This window comes from Marmota marmota, unplaced genomic scaffold (assembly GCF_001458135.2).
Source record: "Marmota marmota marmota unplaced genomic scaffold, marMar, whole genome shotgun sequence".
Classification (NCBI taxonomy): Eukaryota; Metazoa; Chordata; class Mammalia; order Rodentia; family Sciuridae; genus Marmota; species Marmota marmota.
In genome coordinates, this window is record NW_025999905.1 from 4,738,553 (window position 1) to 4,754,190 (window position 15,638).

Below are 15,638 nucleotides of genomic sequence, written 5' to 3' on the forward strand. Positions count from 1 at the left end.
CCCTGGTACAAAAAAAAAAAAAAAAAAAACAAAAAAACCTATAAGGATATCCTCCCAGCATATTCACTGACATTTTCCACTAAGGGGTAAAATATTTTCTGGATACTATCCCCATTTTTATCATTATCATGGTCATAATGAAATGTAGCCATGGCCAACACAAGTTAGTTACCCACCTTAAGATAATCAGGATGTACAAACACTTTGAAAAAAAAAAAACCAAAAACTTATTATCACACACTTCATTTCATTCTTCAGCATGGCCCACATGAACTCCTCAAAATTGACAATTTGAAAAATTTCTCAAATGTCAAAAACAGACAACATGCCCATGTGTGATCATTTTGGTGTACCCTACCCACATAACCTACCAGGCATGATAATATTAGAAAAACCCAACTTCCTTGTTATGGATACTCCATGAGAAAAGACGGATGAGTACTCTCTTCTGATTTGTTCAATGTCTCCGTGCAATAGTTGGAGGGAAACGGCTAACCCTGAAACAAATGAGAGATACCAAGTTAGAACCAGAATAGAAATAGCATAAATAGAAGCCCATGTACTTCAATAGGCCCATTTTTATGGTAGCACAGTTGTAAACTATGGGTTAATATTCACGCAGATCAACAGAAACTAGGTAACACTTCTCCATCATCAAACTCTGAGTTTTCTCACCTATAAGGAGGCTTATAGGAAGCCTGGTTCCAGCCCCCACAGCCTCTCCCTAGCCCCACCTAAGGAAGCACATCTCTGCACCAACACTCATCCTAGCAATACGGTGGCCACCTGACCCCAGAAGACAGCAGGTCAATAGTAGAGTTTTCGCTTTTTTTGCTCAACTCTATAAGGCCTATGAATAATGACTTATCATATATTAGAAGCATGAACAATAAATCATAAGGCATTAATAATTCAGGGATTTAAAGGATATTGATGACGATTTTTCTTGAAACTTAAGAAACAAAGATAATTGTAACAAAACTAAGGTTACATTCTTGTCATTATTCACAGTAGAAACTCAGGATGGCACTTATTTTCTCCTGAGGAGAATTGGCAAGATGCAGGACACCTTGACAAACAAAGGAAATTTAGTCTCTAAAGTAGAAAAATTATCTGTTTTTTTTTTTAACCCCAATTACAGTGACATTATCACAGTGGGATATACAGAAGATGAATGACACTTTCTTCATACATAATTTCCCCAATTCTCTGGCAAGAAGCACAAAAAAGAAATTAATGTCATGTCTTTGTGAATGTTTGTATGTATTTCAAAGACAGGTAGTGTCTTTCAGCTTTCTCAGTCCCCCTTCCTTTGTCCATTATTGTTTTAAAACAAAAAAGACAGAAAGTTTCCTCACCTACATTAGTGATAGAAAATGAAACTTGTCAAAGGTAACTCACTTTTAAAAACTTTGTCATCGTTAACCTGAACGTAATTTAAAAATGAAGTTGGGTGATGGATTCGAGAAAATGTTAAATTTGTTTCCTTGAGATCTTCAATCTATACTGTTATTTATCACTGCTTTTCCCTTTGATAATGCCCATGCTATGTCAGGTTCCACTCTGACCCATAACTAACAGCACGAGAATGTTCTCTAGAGACAAAGGCATAAGTAGGACCACAAGTATACCGTAATGACAAGGAAATGCTAAACTTATTTGCCATGCATCTAGATTAGGATCTTTTTTTTACTCTAATAATACCAGCAAATAATAATGGCAAAAGTGGTGTTTTGTTGGTTGATTTGCTTGCTTTTCAAGAGGGTCAAAAGAAAAAGGAAAGAGGGACTGGGGCACCACCACAATGTTGTCTTCGCCCTTTCCCACAGGCATCTAACAGGATACTTGTTTCAGGGGTTTGCTATGAGAATTAAATTAAATCTGGCAGGTACTCACAACTTTAAATCTGCACCCATTTTGACCAAACTATCCCTGTCTACCTCTCCATTCACTTGAGTTGGGCAACTAAGGCAACTGAACCCTTCAAGGAGAGTTGGTCCTTCCACAGCCAGGTGGAATGAAGTGGGTCTAGATGATCTGGTGGATGCAATTCTCTGTACAGCTTAGGGATACTTTATATGGCACTACTGGTTCCATTTACAACCTAGAGGCAAGAGAATGAAGACATAATAACTTGTGTTCCCGCCCACCTGTCCTAGCAGCTACTTCTTCCTGACTCACACCCTCTACTATCCCACTCATTGAGCGGCTCCTCTGTTCTCTTCCCACTTCCATCGTTTTGCCTGCAAATACTCACCCCCACCATCACCATCATCACTACCATCATCAGAAGCTGGTATCTGATAAACACCAGTGTATGACACACATGGTAAATAATAATAATTCTTCTTGCCAGGGAAAGAACTGTTCAAAAGTCACGGTGTATTACCTATGTGATGCTTTCAAATGCAGAATAAGATGAATTTAACTCAATTTTTGAGATCCTGTGATTTTTTTTTTGTAAGTGAAGATCCTTTTACTGGGCCTTCTCATGGAAGGATTGGATCAGAAATACTTGTAACCTTCTGAGGTATGTAGAAGGAAAGAAAGAAAGAAGAAAAGAAGAAATACTCAATAGAAATGAGAAAGCAAAGACATTAGGCTCTTCAGTATAGGGGTTAGACCCAGGAAAGATGACAGGCATTCTTGTTTAGCTCCATAAGAGCCAGCATTCATTCAACAAGTAGTGACTTCTTTTTATTTTTACATAACCTTTTTTTTTTTTTTTCTGGAGGAGTAAGACAATGACAAAAAGAAAAACATTTAGGGGCTTTGGGGATGTAGCTCAGTGGTACAGTGTTTGCCTCGCGTGTACAAAGTTTGAGGAGCAGCATCACTACACACACACACACACACACAAGCATTTAGTTAGAGACAACAGGAATCTTGAAGAAAATTGAAGAAGATACAAAAAGAGAAAAAATGAATGTTTTAGGAAAAGACCTGGATGAAGAGAGAGTAATAAAGGACAGAGAAATATATCAGTACTCCCTAGACATCAAAAACCATAGAGAGGGGCTGGGCTTGTGGCTCAGTGGTAGAATGCTTGCCTGGCATGTGTGAGGCCCTGGTCTTGATCCTCAGCATGGTAAATAATAATAATAATAATAATAATAATAATAATAATAATAATAATAATAAAATAAATAAATATCCGTTGACAATTAAAAAATATTTTTTTAAAAAGCCATAGAGAGGGGAGAGTACAAAAAACAGTGAGGATCTACTGAGGAGGAAGTGGATGGAGGGTAGTAGATAAAGGGAAGGGAATGCCAAAGTGTTGAGAAAACAATCAAAATACTGTGGAACAAAGAAAACTAGAAACTTAAAAGTTTGATGTATCCTATAAAATGTTCAACCTGAATATTTAGAAAAATATAGATATTAGTTGTAATTATTTCTTTTGTCTACCTCAGAAATAAAAATTGTGGTGGTGGTGGTGGTGGGTGTGTGTGGGGTGCCATTTGGAGTTCCAGAATGAAAAACTTATTGTCAAGGACTGGAAAGGTCAACTGGATGGAGGGATTGACCACAATATACTTGCTCTGCCCAAATCATCTTCTCTTTCCATAAAAAACTATAATACTTAACTAAAAAACGTGAAGAAAGACTGTACTTTCAATAAGAGAAAAAAAGCAAACAAAAACAAAGCCATGGTACTGGTGGTGAGTCCACAGGATCTGCCCACAATGAGCCATTGCTTTCTATTTATTTTTCAATCAGGGAAATTCCTGATCCTATTTTTATAGTGGTCCTTAATTATCATGACCACAATCAAGAGGTTGGATAAATGAGTCACCACAACAAGAAGAAATAACATATTAAAACTAAGAAACTACTCATCCTTGCAAAGAAGGGAGCAAATATTTAGACATTCCTTCTAACAAAGTTGAACTCATATATAGAAGACAGAAAGCAGGGAACAGAATAATGGTTGCCAGGGGCTAGGCAGAGTGGGATAGGGAGAATGAGGTAGATGGGAAGATCTGGTTACAGGGTACAAAATTTCAGTTAGGGCCAGTAAGTTCTGGGGACCTACAGCATAGTCACTAGAGTTAATAATGTATTCTATATTTGAAAATTGCTAAGGGAGATTTTAAATGTGTCACCACATATACACCCAGATATACGTTGATTATATTTATTTAATCATTTCACAATGTATATGTAAGTCAAAAGATCACATTGTATATCATAAACACATAATTTTCATGTGCCAATTATACCTTAATAAAGACAGAAGGAAAAAAAAAAGACCTATATTTGTATATTTCAATTCCCTGAAGATTAGCCTTATCCTTTTGGGTCTAGTCATTTATGACACAGGGCACGTTCATAAAAGAGTATTTTCTTTCCATTTTCTTCCTCGTCATCCTACTTCACTGTCTTGGAAATTCCTGCTATCTCTGGGGGTGTTGCAACTTTCAAAATTTTATCCATACACTTTACCTCATTCCTGCCATAATTTAAAACACTATGACCAACAGTAATGTGATTAGAGAGGAAGTAGAAGGTGGTATGTAAGGATATACAACATAGGGTTCTTGCTCCTAAGGAATTGACAATCTAATAATGAAAGTAAGACATACAAAAAAAAAAAATAGAGCATAAGGCAAAATGGCTTAAGTGTATAAAAGGAATATAAAAATAAGGTAAAAATTTGTTACTGAAAGAATTTGAAAGTTGAGGGCACAATTTTTATAGAGATTTAAAATAACCTGTAAAACAAGCTAAGGAACCAGGTTAATTCTTTAATTTTTAAACTATGTAAGTAATGTTTGCATCACTTTTTCTGACACTTGATTTTAGTACTCAATTGAACTTGGTATGGGAGAAATGTTCCCCTTCTTAGAAGAAATGTAATCATTAAACTGAACTTTCACACCAATCTAGATGTTTAAGTCTCAATTATAAAACTTGATAGCTAATTTTAATCAAAAGCATAGTCATTAATTTATCTGTTGTCTGCCACAAAACAGCAAATTATTCAGGATTAAGTTCAACATATAGAGCAGTCCTGAAGTGTTTAAAAAAAAAAAAAAAGGTTTGGTACCTGTTACACTGAATGTGGTTGATTGTTTGGTAGCTCTAGTTTTATGAGAATTGAAACTAATTCTCCAAGATGGTTCCTTTTAAATTCATAAAATTCTTTATTTTTGTATAAAAAATGGCAAACACAGCAGGATTTGTAAGTAGCAGCCAAGATTAATTTTAGACTACATCAGCCATTTTGCCACTAATGAACCAAATAACATGTAGCTCTGATGTATAGCAATGCAAAAACGGAAAGCCAGGACAAATATATGATATTATTAATTGATGCAGTTTCAGAAGTACATCACACGCGGCAAGAGCCTGTCTCGATGTTAACTTCTCTGAGCTTTAGTTCCCATGTCTGTAGAGTGAAGACAACAATAGCACCAATTCCATAAAACACCTGGGCTATGCCTGGCACAAAGGAAGTACTCAAGGAAGTTAGATGCAGTTGCTGCAAGAACCATTGCCACTGCTATTGTCAAACTGCACCAATTGTTCTCTTCTTATCCCTCCCTACCATGATCATCAATAAATTAGCTTCTACCAAAAATGGCCAAAGTTCCCTAAGTTCCATACATCAAAAAATCAACAACATACTTTTTAAATAGACTTGCTCTCTTACCACTAGATAAAGTCAACTATTACAAGCTAGTTCTATCTATCAAGATGGATGCTATGTCATGAAAGGTTTGACAAAGCTGTAACTGACCAATACAGGTAGGCAGTGTACAAAAAAATAGACAGGTATTGTGCCCAGGTATTAAAAAGTCAAAGCTCCAAAGAAGTGATAAATTCAGAACCCTTGAGTAGCAGAGATTATCTTACTAACTTAATTTCTGTTATTCAATTGTTAGAATTTTTCTTTGTTTCATCTCCCCCCACCCCCGCCCCTTCAGTTCTATCCTCTAAACGGACTGGGTTTTCTAGGTTTTAGTACACACAATTGACATAAAGACTCTATTTAATCAACAACATGATTCTCTTCTTGAACAAGTCTGGAGAACTTGGATGTTTGCAACTCCAATGATGAGATATTTTTAAATGGTTGCTGTTTACCAACAATGTGTAAATAGATTTAACATCACATTTACCATTCTCTTTGCACACTCTTACTTCTTATCTTTCTGTCCTTCTAGGTTCAGTTCTTTTTCCTGATGGTCATTTCTGACCAGTCTTCTCAGTGAATGTGGGTAGTAAATTCTCTAGGTCTTTATCCACAATTTTGTTTCATTCTGAGTTTTGTTTTTATTATTATTATTTTACAGTGCTGGGGATGGAACCCAGCACCTTGCACATGCTAGCCAAGTGCTCTATCACTGAGCTCCATCCTCAGTGTCCCCAGTTCCTCATTCTTAGTTTTAAATATTAGTTTGACTTGTATACAACTCAAAGTTGGCCATTTGTCCCCGGCAATTTTAAGAGAGAATTCCAAGGCATTCTGACATCTGGAAGTGATGCTGAGACTATGACTTCTGTGTAGGTAATCAGTATTTTCTCTCTGGGTTCTAGTTTTGATTTTGGTGTTTGATTGTTCTACAGTTTATCTAGGAATGACTTCAATTGCATTCATCCTGTTTTGTGACTTTTTCTCCTTCTCTTCCTCCTCCATTTTTTGGGGGGAGGGGGATCTGGGGATTGAACCCACGGGCAGTTAACCATTGAACAATATCCCCATTTTTTACATCTTATTTAGAGACTGGGTCTTGCCAAATTACTTAGGGCCTTGCTAAATTGTTGAGGCTGGCTTTGAATTCGTGATCTTCCTGCCTCCGCTTCTGGAGTCACTGGGATTACAGGTGTGTGCTACCACACCCAGCTATGACTTTTGCTTCTTAATGAGCATGTGCATTTTCTGCAAAATCAAAATCTGCAACCTTTTCAAATATCTCAGCTTTCACGTGTACTCTGTTTGCTCTTTCTGGAATTCATATTAGATGCATTTTTATCTTTTCATTCAATTCTTCATATCTCTTACAGGTTTATTCAGGTTTTTTGATTATCCCCCTTTGTGTAGCTCTCTGGCTAATATATTAAGCTATAATTTCAGCTTATTTATTTTTCAACAGTGTTCATTTCTTACATAAGCAGTTCTTTCATTTAAAAAAATTAATGACAAAAAAAGATGTCTAAAGCCCTCTTTAATTCTTTAGGACCAACAGAATTTAAGTGCCAAGAGGACAGGGATTATAATTTTCTTTGATATACACCTGTGCCTGGAGTGATGTCAGGCAAACATGCTCAACTGACATCTTTTGGTGCACTGATTTTAAAATCAATCAATCAATCAATCTCTCTCTCTCTTTCTCTCTCTCTCTCTCTCTCTCTCTCGTTATGAATCTCTTTTGCTACCTTAGTCTTTACTTGAAAGCTATTACCTCAAATTCTAGGAAGTCGTGATCCCTCTTCTTCTCTGCCTCACTGTTGATGATTTCAGGGTTGATGATCATTACTAGTATGGCTTATTATGACTCATCTTTACTGGGTGTCATTTTTTCACACGAATCCCATGTGCCACAAGTGTGGAAGTGACAATCAATTTTCTATTTCTTAACACATTTTGTTTGTAATTTAAATAGCATTTTCATCTGTTTGTAGTAAAAGGGGAAGTTACAACAGTCAGATCCACCCTGTTTTGAAAAGCTGATTTATTTTAATATCCTTGAAATTCCTATTGTTTTCTAATAACACAAGGGTTCATGAAGAAAGAATAATAGTGTGCCTTTAGTGGACAACTGAATGGTAATTGTAACTGGTAAATTAATTAACCAACCAAAAAATTACTCTAATTATGTAGGTATTTAAAAACTACCAAGGTTACCAAAATTTAATTCAAAAACTTTGCTCCAAAATCTTTATAAATGTACTAAATTAAGGCATAGAATAAAATTATAATAATGACTAAAATATTGACTTGAGAAATGTAAAAATGTATGTAATACTGTATAATTGTTTTTTTTTCTTTTCATTTTCCTGAGTTACCACACAAGTGTGGTAAATAAACCTTCAATTAAATAAGGATTAATATTTATTATCAATCCTTTATTTCCTCAATTAGAAGTTTCAAGATGTTTGATGAGTAACTGAAATGATCCTTTTTCATTTAAAGCATTTAGAAAAATATGCTATGCTAAGAAAAAGCCAAAAAAAATTGCTTCATATTACTTTTTCTCAAAATAAATACAGTTAAATGAAGAGCACTGAATTAGGCTATTCATTCCAACTCAGCCAAAATACTCGAAAGCTTTAAAAAAACTCTTTTCAAAAAATAGGCCTAGCTGAACGGTTTTGGTAGTGACACAGAAAAAGAGGTGGCAGAATACTTATTACAGATAATTTTAATAGTCAAGATGAAAAATAATAAGGGATTAAACTTAATATCATAAAGTATTAAAGAAGACAGAACTAATCTCAGAAGGTTACCTTGAGCCCACAGAGATCACAGAAATAAACCAATATATAAAACAAGAATTGTCCCCCTCCCTTAATTCTCCCCTTCCTACTTGTAAGTCTATAATTCTGAATCTTCAGGCCCCTTATCTTCTAAATTCCTTTGATATTCTCTGTTCTAGGTTGCGTTATTTTTCTTCAAAAATGAACATACAAACCTTCTTTTATTTTGGTACCTTACAGAAACAGTCATAAAAAAAGTTCATATGCTCCCTTCATAATCCTACTTCTAAGGCATTATTTTAAAGGTATATTCCAAAATACAAGAGTCATTCCTCACATTATTACTTAGCAAATGCGAAAAACTTCAAAGTATTCACGAGTCTAACAATAAGGATTAGACAAGTGCATTAGGGCCTTAGACCTCAAAGCCAGGAAAATTTTTTAGGATTTCAAACCCTTAGGATTTGAAAATTTATTTTCATCTTCCATTTTACTCTTTGATTTGGCATTCATAAACAACAGAAACAAACTTGAGAAATACATCTCATATCTGAGGGTATACATATTATTGTTGTTATTTATTCATCAAGTAAGATACTTATCAAGTGTCCTAGTCATTAATCATTGAACATTTAAAAATTTAACTAGATGCAATAATTTTAAAGTAGAGCAAGTATATGTTAAATAGTTCAAATTGTACAAAAAGTCCTGTTATTGAAGGAAATATACTTCCCTATCCCACTTCCTGAGTTCTGTTTTCAGAATTAATCAACATACACAATTTCTTGTGTACCCTGCCAGAATTTTCTTCCTTTATATTGTGGTAACTGTTGTTAAAAAAGGGGGGGCATTTATTTGGAAGATCTATCCATTGGTGAAAAAAGTCTGTTAAAGTCACCCAGAATTATTGCATTGTGGTCTATTTGACTCTTGAACTTGAGAAGAGTCTTATTAACGAATGTAGATGCTCCATTGTTTGGGGTATGTATATTTATAAATGTTATGTCTTATTAATGTATGGTTCCCTTAAGCAGTATGAAAGGTCAATCTTTACCCTTTTTGTTATTAACTTTGACTTAAAGTCTACTTTATTTGATTTGAGGATGGAAAACCCTGCTTGCTTATGTAGGCCATGTGAATGGTATATTTTAGCCCAGTCTTTCACCTTCAGTCTGTGGGCATCTTTTCCTATGAGAAAGCAGCATTTTGTTGGGTCTTTTTTAAAAATCCAATCTACCAGCCCACGTCTTTTGATTGGTGAGTTTAGGCCATCAGCATTTAGGGTAATTATTGAGACATGATTTGTATTACTGGTCATTTTTGTTTATTTTTGGTATTCAGCTTGACTTGGTTTCTCCTTTGGTTGGCTTTTTCTTAATTGTAGTTCTTCCCTTTGCAGATTTTCATTGTTATTTTCATTTCCTCCTCATGAAATATTTTGCCAAGAATGTTCTATGATACAGGCTTTCTTGCTGTAAATTCTTTTAGTTTTTTTATTATTTTTATTTCACTCTCAAATTTGAAGCTTAATTTTGCCTGCTACAGAAATCAAAATACAATCAATAACTTAGACTTAACTGACATATATAGAGTATATTATCCATCAAAGAGCCAACACACTTTCTTCTCAGCAGCACATGGATGCTTCTCAAAAATAGACCATATATTATGATACAAAGCAAACTGTAGCAAATATAAAAAAGCAAAATACTACCCTTCATTCTATCAGATCACAATGGAATAAAATCAGAAATCAATGATAAAATAAAGGTACTCCAACATCTGGAGACTAAATAATATGCTACTGAATGAACAACGGGTTGCAAAAGATGTCAAAGAGGAACTTAAAAATTCTTAGAAGTGAATGAGAACACAGATACAACGTATCAAAATCTCTGAGACAATATGAAGGCAGTTCTAAGTGGAAAGTTCATTGCATGGAGTTCATTCCTTCAAAGAAGAAAAAGTCAACAAATAAATGACCTAACAATACATCTCAAATCCCTAGAAAGAGAAGAATAAATCAACCCCCAAAGCAGTAGGAGACAGGAAATAAATAAAATCAGAGCTGAGATCAATGAAATTGAAACAAAATAAATAACTGAAAAAATTGACAAAACAAAAAGTGGTTCTTTGAAATAGTAAATAAAATTGATAAACCAATAACCATACTAATGAAGAGAAAGAGAGAGGAAACTCAAATTATTAACATCCATGATGAAAAAAGGAAATATTATGACAGACACTACAGAAATACACAAGATAATTAGAAATCATTTTGAAAATTTGTACTCTAATAAAATAGAAAATATTGAAGGTATCAACAAATTTCCAAAGACATATGATATTCCTAAACTATAACAGGATGATATACCCAATTTAAACAGATCAATTTCTTTTTTTTTTCTTTTTTTTTTTGTTAAGCCTCTGTTTTATTTTTATATGTCACCTACATGCAAAGAATACAGAAAGATGTTCAACTGTACTCAGTGATGTTGGGGATATACTGAGGACTGGAATTACTGGATCATATTTTATAAGACAAATTAAATCACTTTACAAAACTTACAAATTTATTTTCTCATTAGTGGAATTCTAGTTATTCCATATTTCTGTAAACAGATCAATTTCAAGCAAGGAAATAGAGGACGCCATCAGAAGCCCACCAACCAAGAAAACCAGGACCAGATGGATACACAACTGAGTTCTACAAGACCTTTAAAGAAGGTCTAACACCAATATTTCTCAAACTATTTCATGATATAGAAAAAGAGGGAACATTTCCAAACATATTCTATGAGGCCAATATCACCAAAGACACATCAAAGAAAGAAAACTTCAGACCAATATAGATGCAAAAATTCTCAATTAAAAATCCTGGCAAATCAAATACAAAAACATATCAAAAAGATAGTGCACCATGATCAAATAGGGTTCATCCCAGGGATGCAAGGTTGGTTCAACATACGGAAATCAATAAATGAAATTCATCACATCAATAACTCTAAGATAAAAATCATATGATCATCTCAACAGATGCTGAGAAATCATTTGATAAAATACAGCATCCCTTCATATTCAAAACGCTAGAAAAACTAGGGATAACAGGAACATACCTCAACATTGTAAGGGCGATCTATGTTAAGCCCCAGGCCAACATCATTCTAAATAGAGAAAAACTGAAAGCATTCCCTCTAAAAACTGGAATAAGACAGGTATGCCCTCTTTCACCAATTCTATTTAACATAATTCTTGAAACACTGGCCAGAGCAATCAGACAGTGAAAGAAATTCAAGGAATACGGATAGAAAAAGAAGAACTCAAATTATCACTAATTGTAGACAATATGATTCTATACTTAGGAGACCCAAAACATTCCACCAGAAATCTCCTAGAATAAATGAATTCAGCAAAGTAGTTGAATATAAAATCAACACCCATAAATCAAAGGCATTTCTGTACATTAGTGACAAATCTGCTGAAAGAGAAACTATGAAAACCACCCCATTTACAATAGTCTAAAAAAAAATTTAACAAAAGAAGTGAAAGACCTCTACAATAAAAATTACAACATGGTAAAGAAAGAAATTAAAGAAGACCTTAGAAGATGGAAAGATCTACCTTGTTCTTGGATAGGCAGAATTAATATTGTCAAAATGACCACACTACCAAAAGCACTATACGGATTCACTGCAATCCCAATCAAAATCCCAATAACATCCCTTATAAGAAATAGAAAAAGCAACCTTTATACTCAGAAAAATGAGATATTATATCCTGTTTGATTCAAATGTATGATATGTCAAGGTCATTGTACTATCATGTGTAACTAATTAAAACAAATAAAAAAATAAAAATAAAGCAATCATGAAATTCATCTGAAAAAATAAGAGACCCAGAATAATCAAAGTAATCCTTATCAAGAAGAGTGAAACTGGTGGCATAACTATATCATACATTAAACTATAGTACAGAACAACAGTAACAAAAACAGCATGGTATTGGCACCAAAATAGACTGGTAGACCAATGGTACAGATTAGAGGACACAGAGTCTAACCCAATAACTACAGTTATCTTATATTACACAAAGGTGCCAAAAACATACATTGGAGAAAAGATAGCCTCTTCAACAAATGGTGTTAGTAAAACTAGAAATCCACATGCAACAAAATGAAATTAAACCTCTATCTCTCACCATGCACAAAACTCAACACAAAGTAGATCAAGGACCTAGGAATTAAACTAGAGACCTTGCACTTAATAGAAGAAAAAGTAGGCCCAAATCTCCATCATGTTGGGTTAGGCCCCAACTTTCTTAATAAGACTCCTATAGCACAAGAATTAAAAACAAGAATCAATAAATGGGATGGATTCAAACTAAAAAAAAAAAAAGGTTCTTCTCAGCAAAAGAAACAATCAGTGAGGTGAATAGAGAGCCTAGAAAATGGGAGCAAATCTTTACCACAAGCACATCAGATGGAGCACTAATCTGTAGGATATATAAAGCACTCAAAAATCTTAACACCAAAAAAACAAATAGTCCAATCAATAAATGGGCCAAGGACCTGAACAGACACTTCTCAGAAGAGGATATACAATCAATCAACAAACATATGAAAAAAATTTCAGCATCTCTAGCAATTAGAGAAATGCAAATCAAAACTACTTTAAGATTTCATCTCACTCCAGTCAAAATGGCAGCTATCAAGAATGCAAACAACAATAAGTGCTGGTGAGGATGTGGGGGAAAAGGCACACTCATACATTGCTGGTGGACCTGAAAATTGGTACAGCCAATCTGGAAAGCAGTATGGAGATTCCTTGGAAAACTTGGAATGGAACCACCATTATACCCAGCTATCCCACTCCTTAGTTTATACCCAAAGGACTTAAATACAGCATACCTCAGGGACACAGCCATATCAATGTTTATAGAGGCATAGTTCACGATAGCTAAATTGTGGAACCAATACAGATGCCCTTCAGTCGATGAACGGATAGGGAAACTTTGATATATATAATATAATGGAACATTACTCAGCATTAAAAGAGAATAAAATCATGGCATCTGCAGGTAAATGGATGGAGTTGGAGAATATAATGCTAAGTGAAGTAAGCCAATCCCCAAACCAAAGGTTGAATGTTTTCTTTGATATGAGGATGTGACTCATAATGGTGATGGTGGGGGGAGCATGGGAGGAAAGGAGAAATTTTAGATAGGGCAAAGGGGAGGGAGGGGAAGGAAGGGGGCAAGGGAGTAGGAATGATGGTGGGATGAGTTAGACATCATTACCTAAGTACATATATGAAGACACGAACGGTGTGAAAATACTTTATGTACAATCAGTGACTTGAAAAATTGTGTTCTATATGTGTAATATGAAATAAACTGCATTCTGCCATCATGTATAACAAATTAGAATAAATAAATAATTTTTAAAAAGAAAGTAAATAGGGACTGGGGCTGTAGCTCAGTGCCAGAGTGCTTGCTAGCATGTGTGAGGCACTGATTTGAATCTTAGCACCACATAAAAAGTAAATTAATATGGGGTTGGGGATGTGGCTCAAGCAGTAGCGCGCTCACCTGGCATGCGTGGAGTGCTGGGTTAGATCCTCAGCACCACATAAAAATAAAATAAAGATGTTGTGTCCACTGAAAACTAAAAAATAAATATTAAAAAATTCTCTCTCCTTAAAAAATGTAAATTAATAAACATAGATATTGTGTGTCCCTCTACAACTAAAATAAAATAAAATAAAGCAGAGACAGATGTAAAAATAATAAAGGATAATTGGCTATGGAAGGCATTTCTAAAAAAATAATATTTAAGATTTGAAAGAGAAAAGAAGGTAAAGTGAAAAATGGAGAGAGAGTGCTCCTTGTAGTGGGATGATCATATGTAAAAGTCCCACAATAAGAAAGAGCTTAGGGTTATGAAGAAACAAGAAGCCCAGTGTATCTGAAGCCAGTACAGTCAGGTGTAGCCAGAGGTGAGACAGATAGATAGGCAGCAATTATGGAGGCTGTGATAAAGTACACTTATGCTTTAGAAACATATGTAATGAGAACCTGGTGTGGAATTCTTAATAAAGAGAACATGAAAAAAATTGCCATTTTAGAAAAGTACACTTCATCTTGCCTGAAAAATGGTACTGGGAAGAAAAAGAGCAGAACTCATGAGCCCAGCTAATGGCTACTGCAGCTATGAAAGCAAGAAATAACAGAGGCTAAAGCTAACATGGTTGCAATAGAGATGGGGAAAAATAGGGAACAAGCAAAAAACACTATATCTTGAAGTATAAGAAGTAATAAGCCACGATGTTATGTTAGATGTAGGGGGATAAGGGAGACGAGGATGATGGACAGCTTCTGATTGTCTGATCTCAGAGACTACAGAAGATGGGGCTCTGTACTGAGATCAATTAAAAAAAGAAGGAAAGAAGAAATAGCCACTGATAACTGTCTTTTATACAATCCATGAACAGCTTTAATGCTACTCTTTGTTTTTCATAAAGATTTGGATAATTTTCTGGTAATAAATACTTGCTTTCAGTCTGGAAGAACTTCTTTTAATATTTCTTATGAGATAGGTATGCTAGCAACAAATTCTTTTGTCTGGAAATGTCTTTACTGTGCTTTGAAAGTTGAAATAAAATTTAAGATTCTTGGTTAACAGTTTTTACTTTTTTCTTTCGGACTTTTAATCTGTCCTCCCACTACCTTCTCACCTCTACTGTTTCATATGAGAAGTCAAGAGACAGTCTTACTGCACTTCCCTCAGACATAAGGAATTGTTTCTTTCTTGCTGCTTTCAACGAGACTTTGTTTTTTCTTTCATCATTTTCACAAGGATATGCCTGGGTGTGTGTCTCTTTCTGTTCCTCATGTCAGAGTTGTTGAGCTTCTTGGATTTGTGATGTTTTTATCAAATCTGGAAAGTTATGTATCTATTTTTATGTATCTATATTTATGTATGTATGTTATATATCTATATTTCTTCATATAAAAAAATACATATAATATATGAATACATATTTATATAAGTAGATATAAACATATAAATATACATTAAATATAATAGAAATATTAAATATTATATAAATATATATATAAAGATAAAGATACATATATAGATATATAATATATAAAGTATATATATATATATATATATATATATATATATATATATATATATATATATATATATA

At 34.2% G+C, this 15,638-nt stretch overlaps 1 protein-coding gene across 4 annotated transcripts in view; it reads right to left on the reverse strand.

Moving 5' to 3' along the window:
* Positions 1-15,638, reverse strand: part of Dock4 (dedicator of cytokinesis 4) — a 443,711-nt gene that overhangs the window by 174,646 nt on the left and 253,427 nt on the right. For all 4 annotated transcript variants that reach the window (XM_048799621.1, XM_015498141.2, XM_048799623.1 and 1 more), the window contains exon 13: positions 372-497. In XM_048799621.1, coding sequence (XP_048655578.1) covers positions 372-497 — 126 coding nt within the window. The remainder of the gene's footprint in view (positions 1-371; positions 498-15,638) is intronic.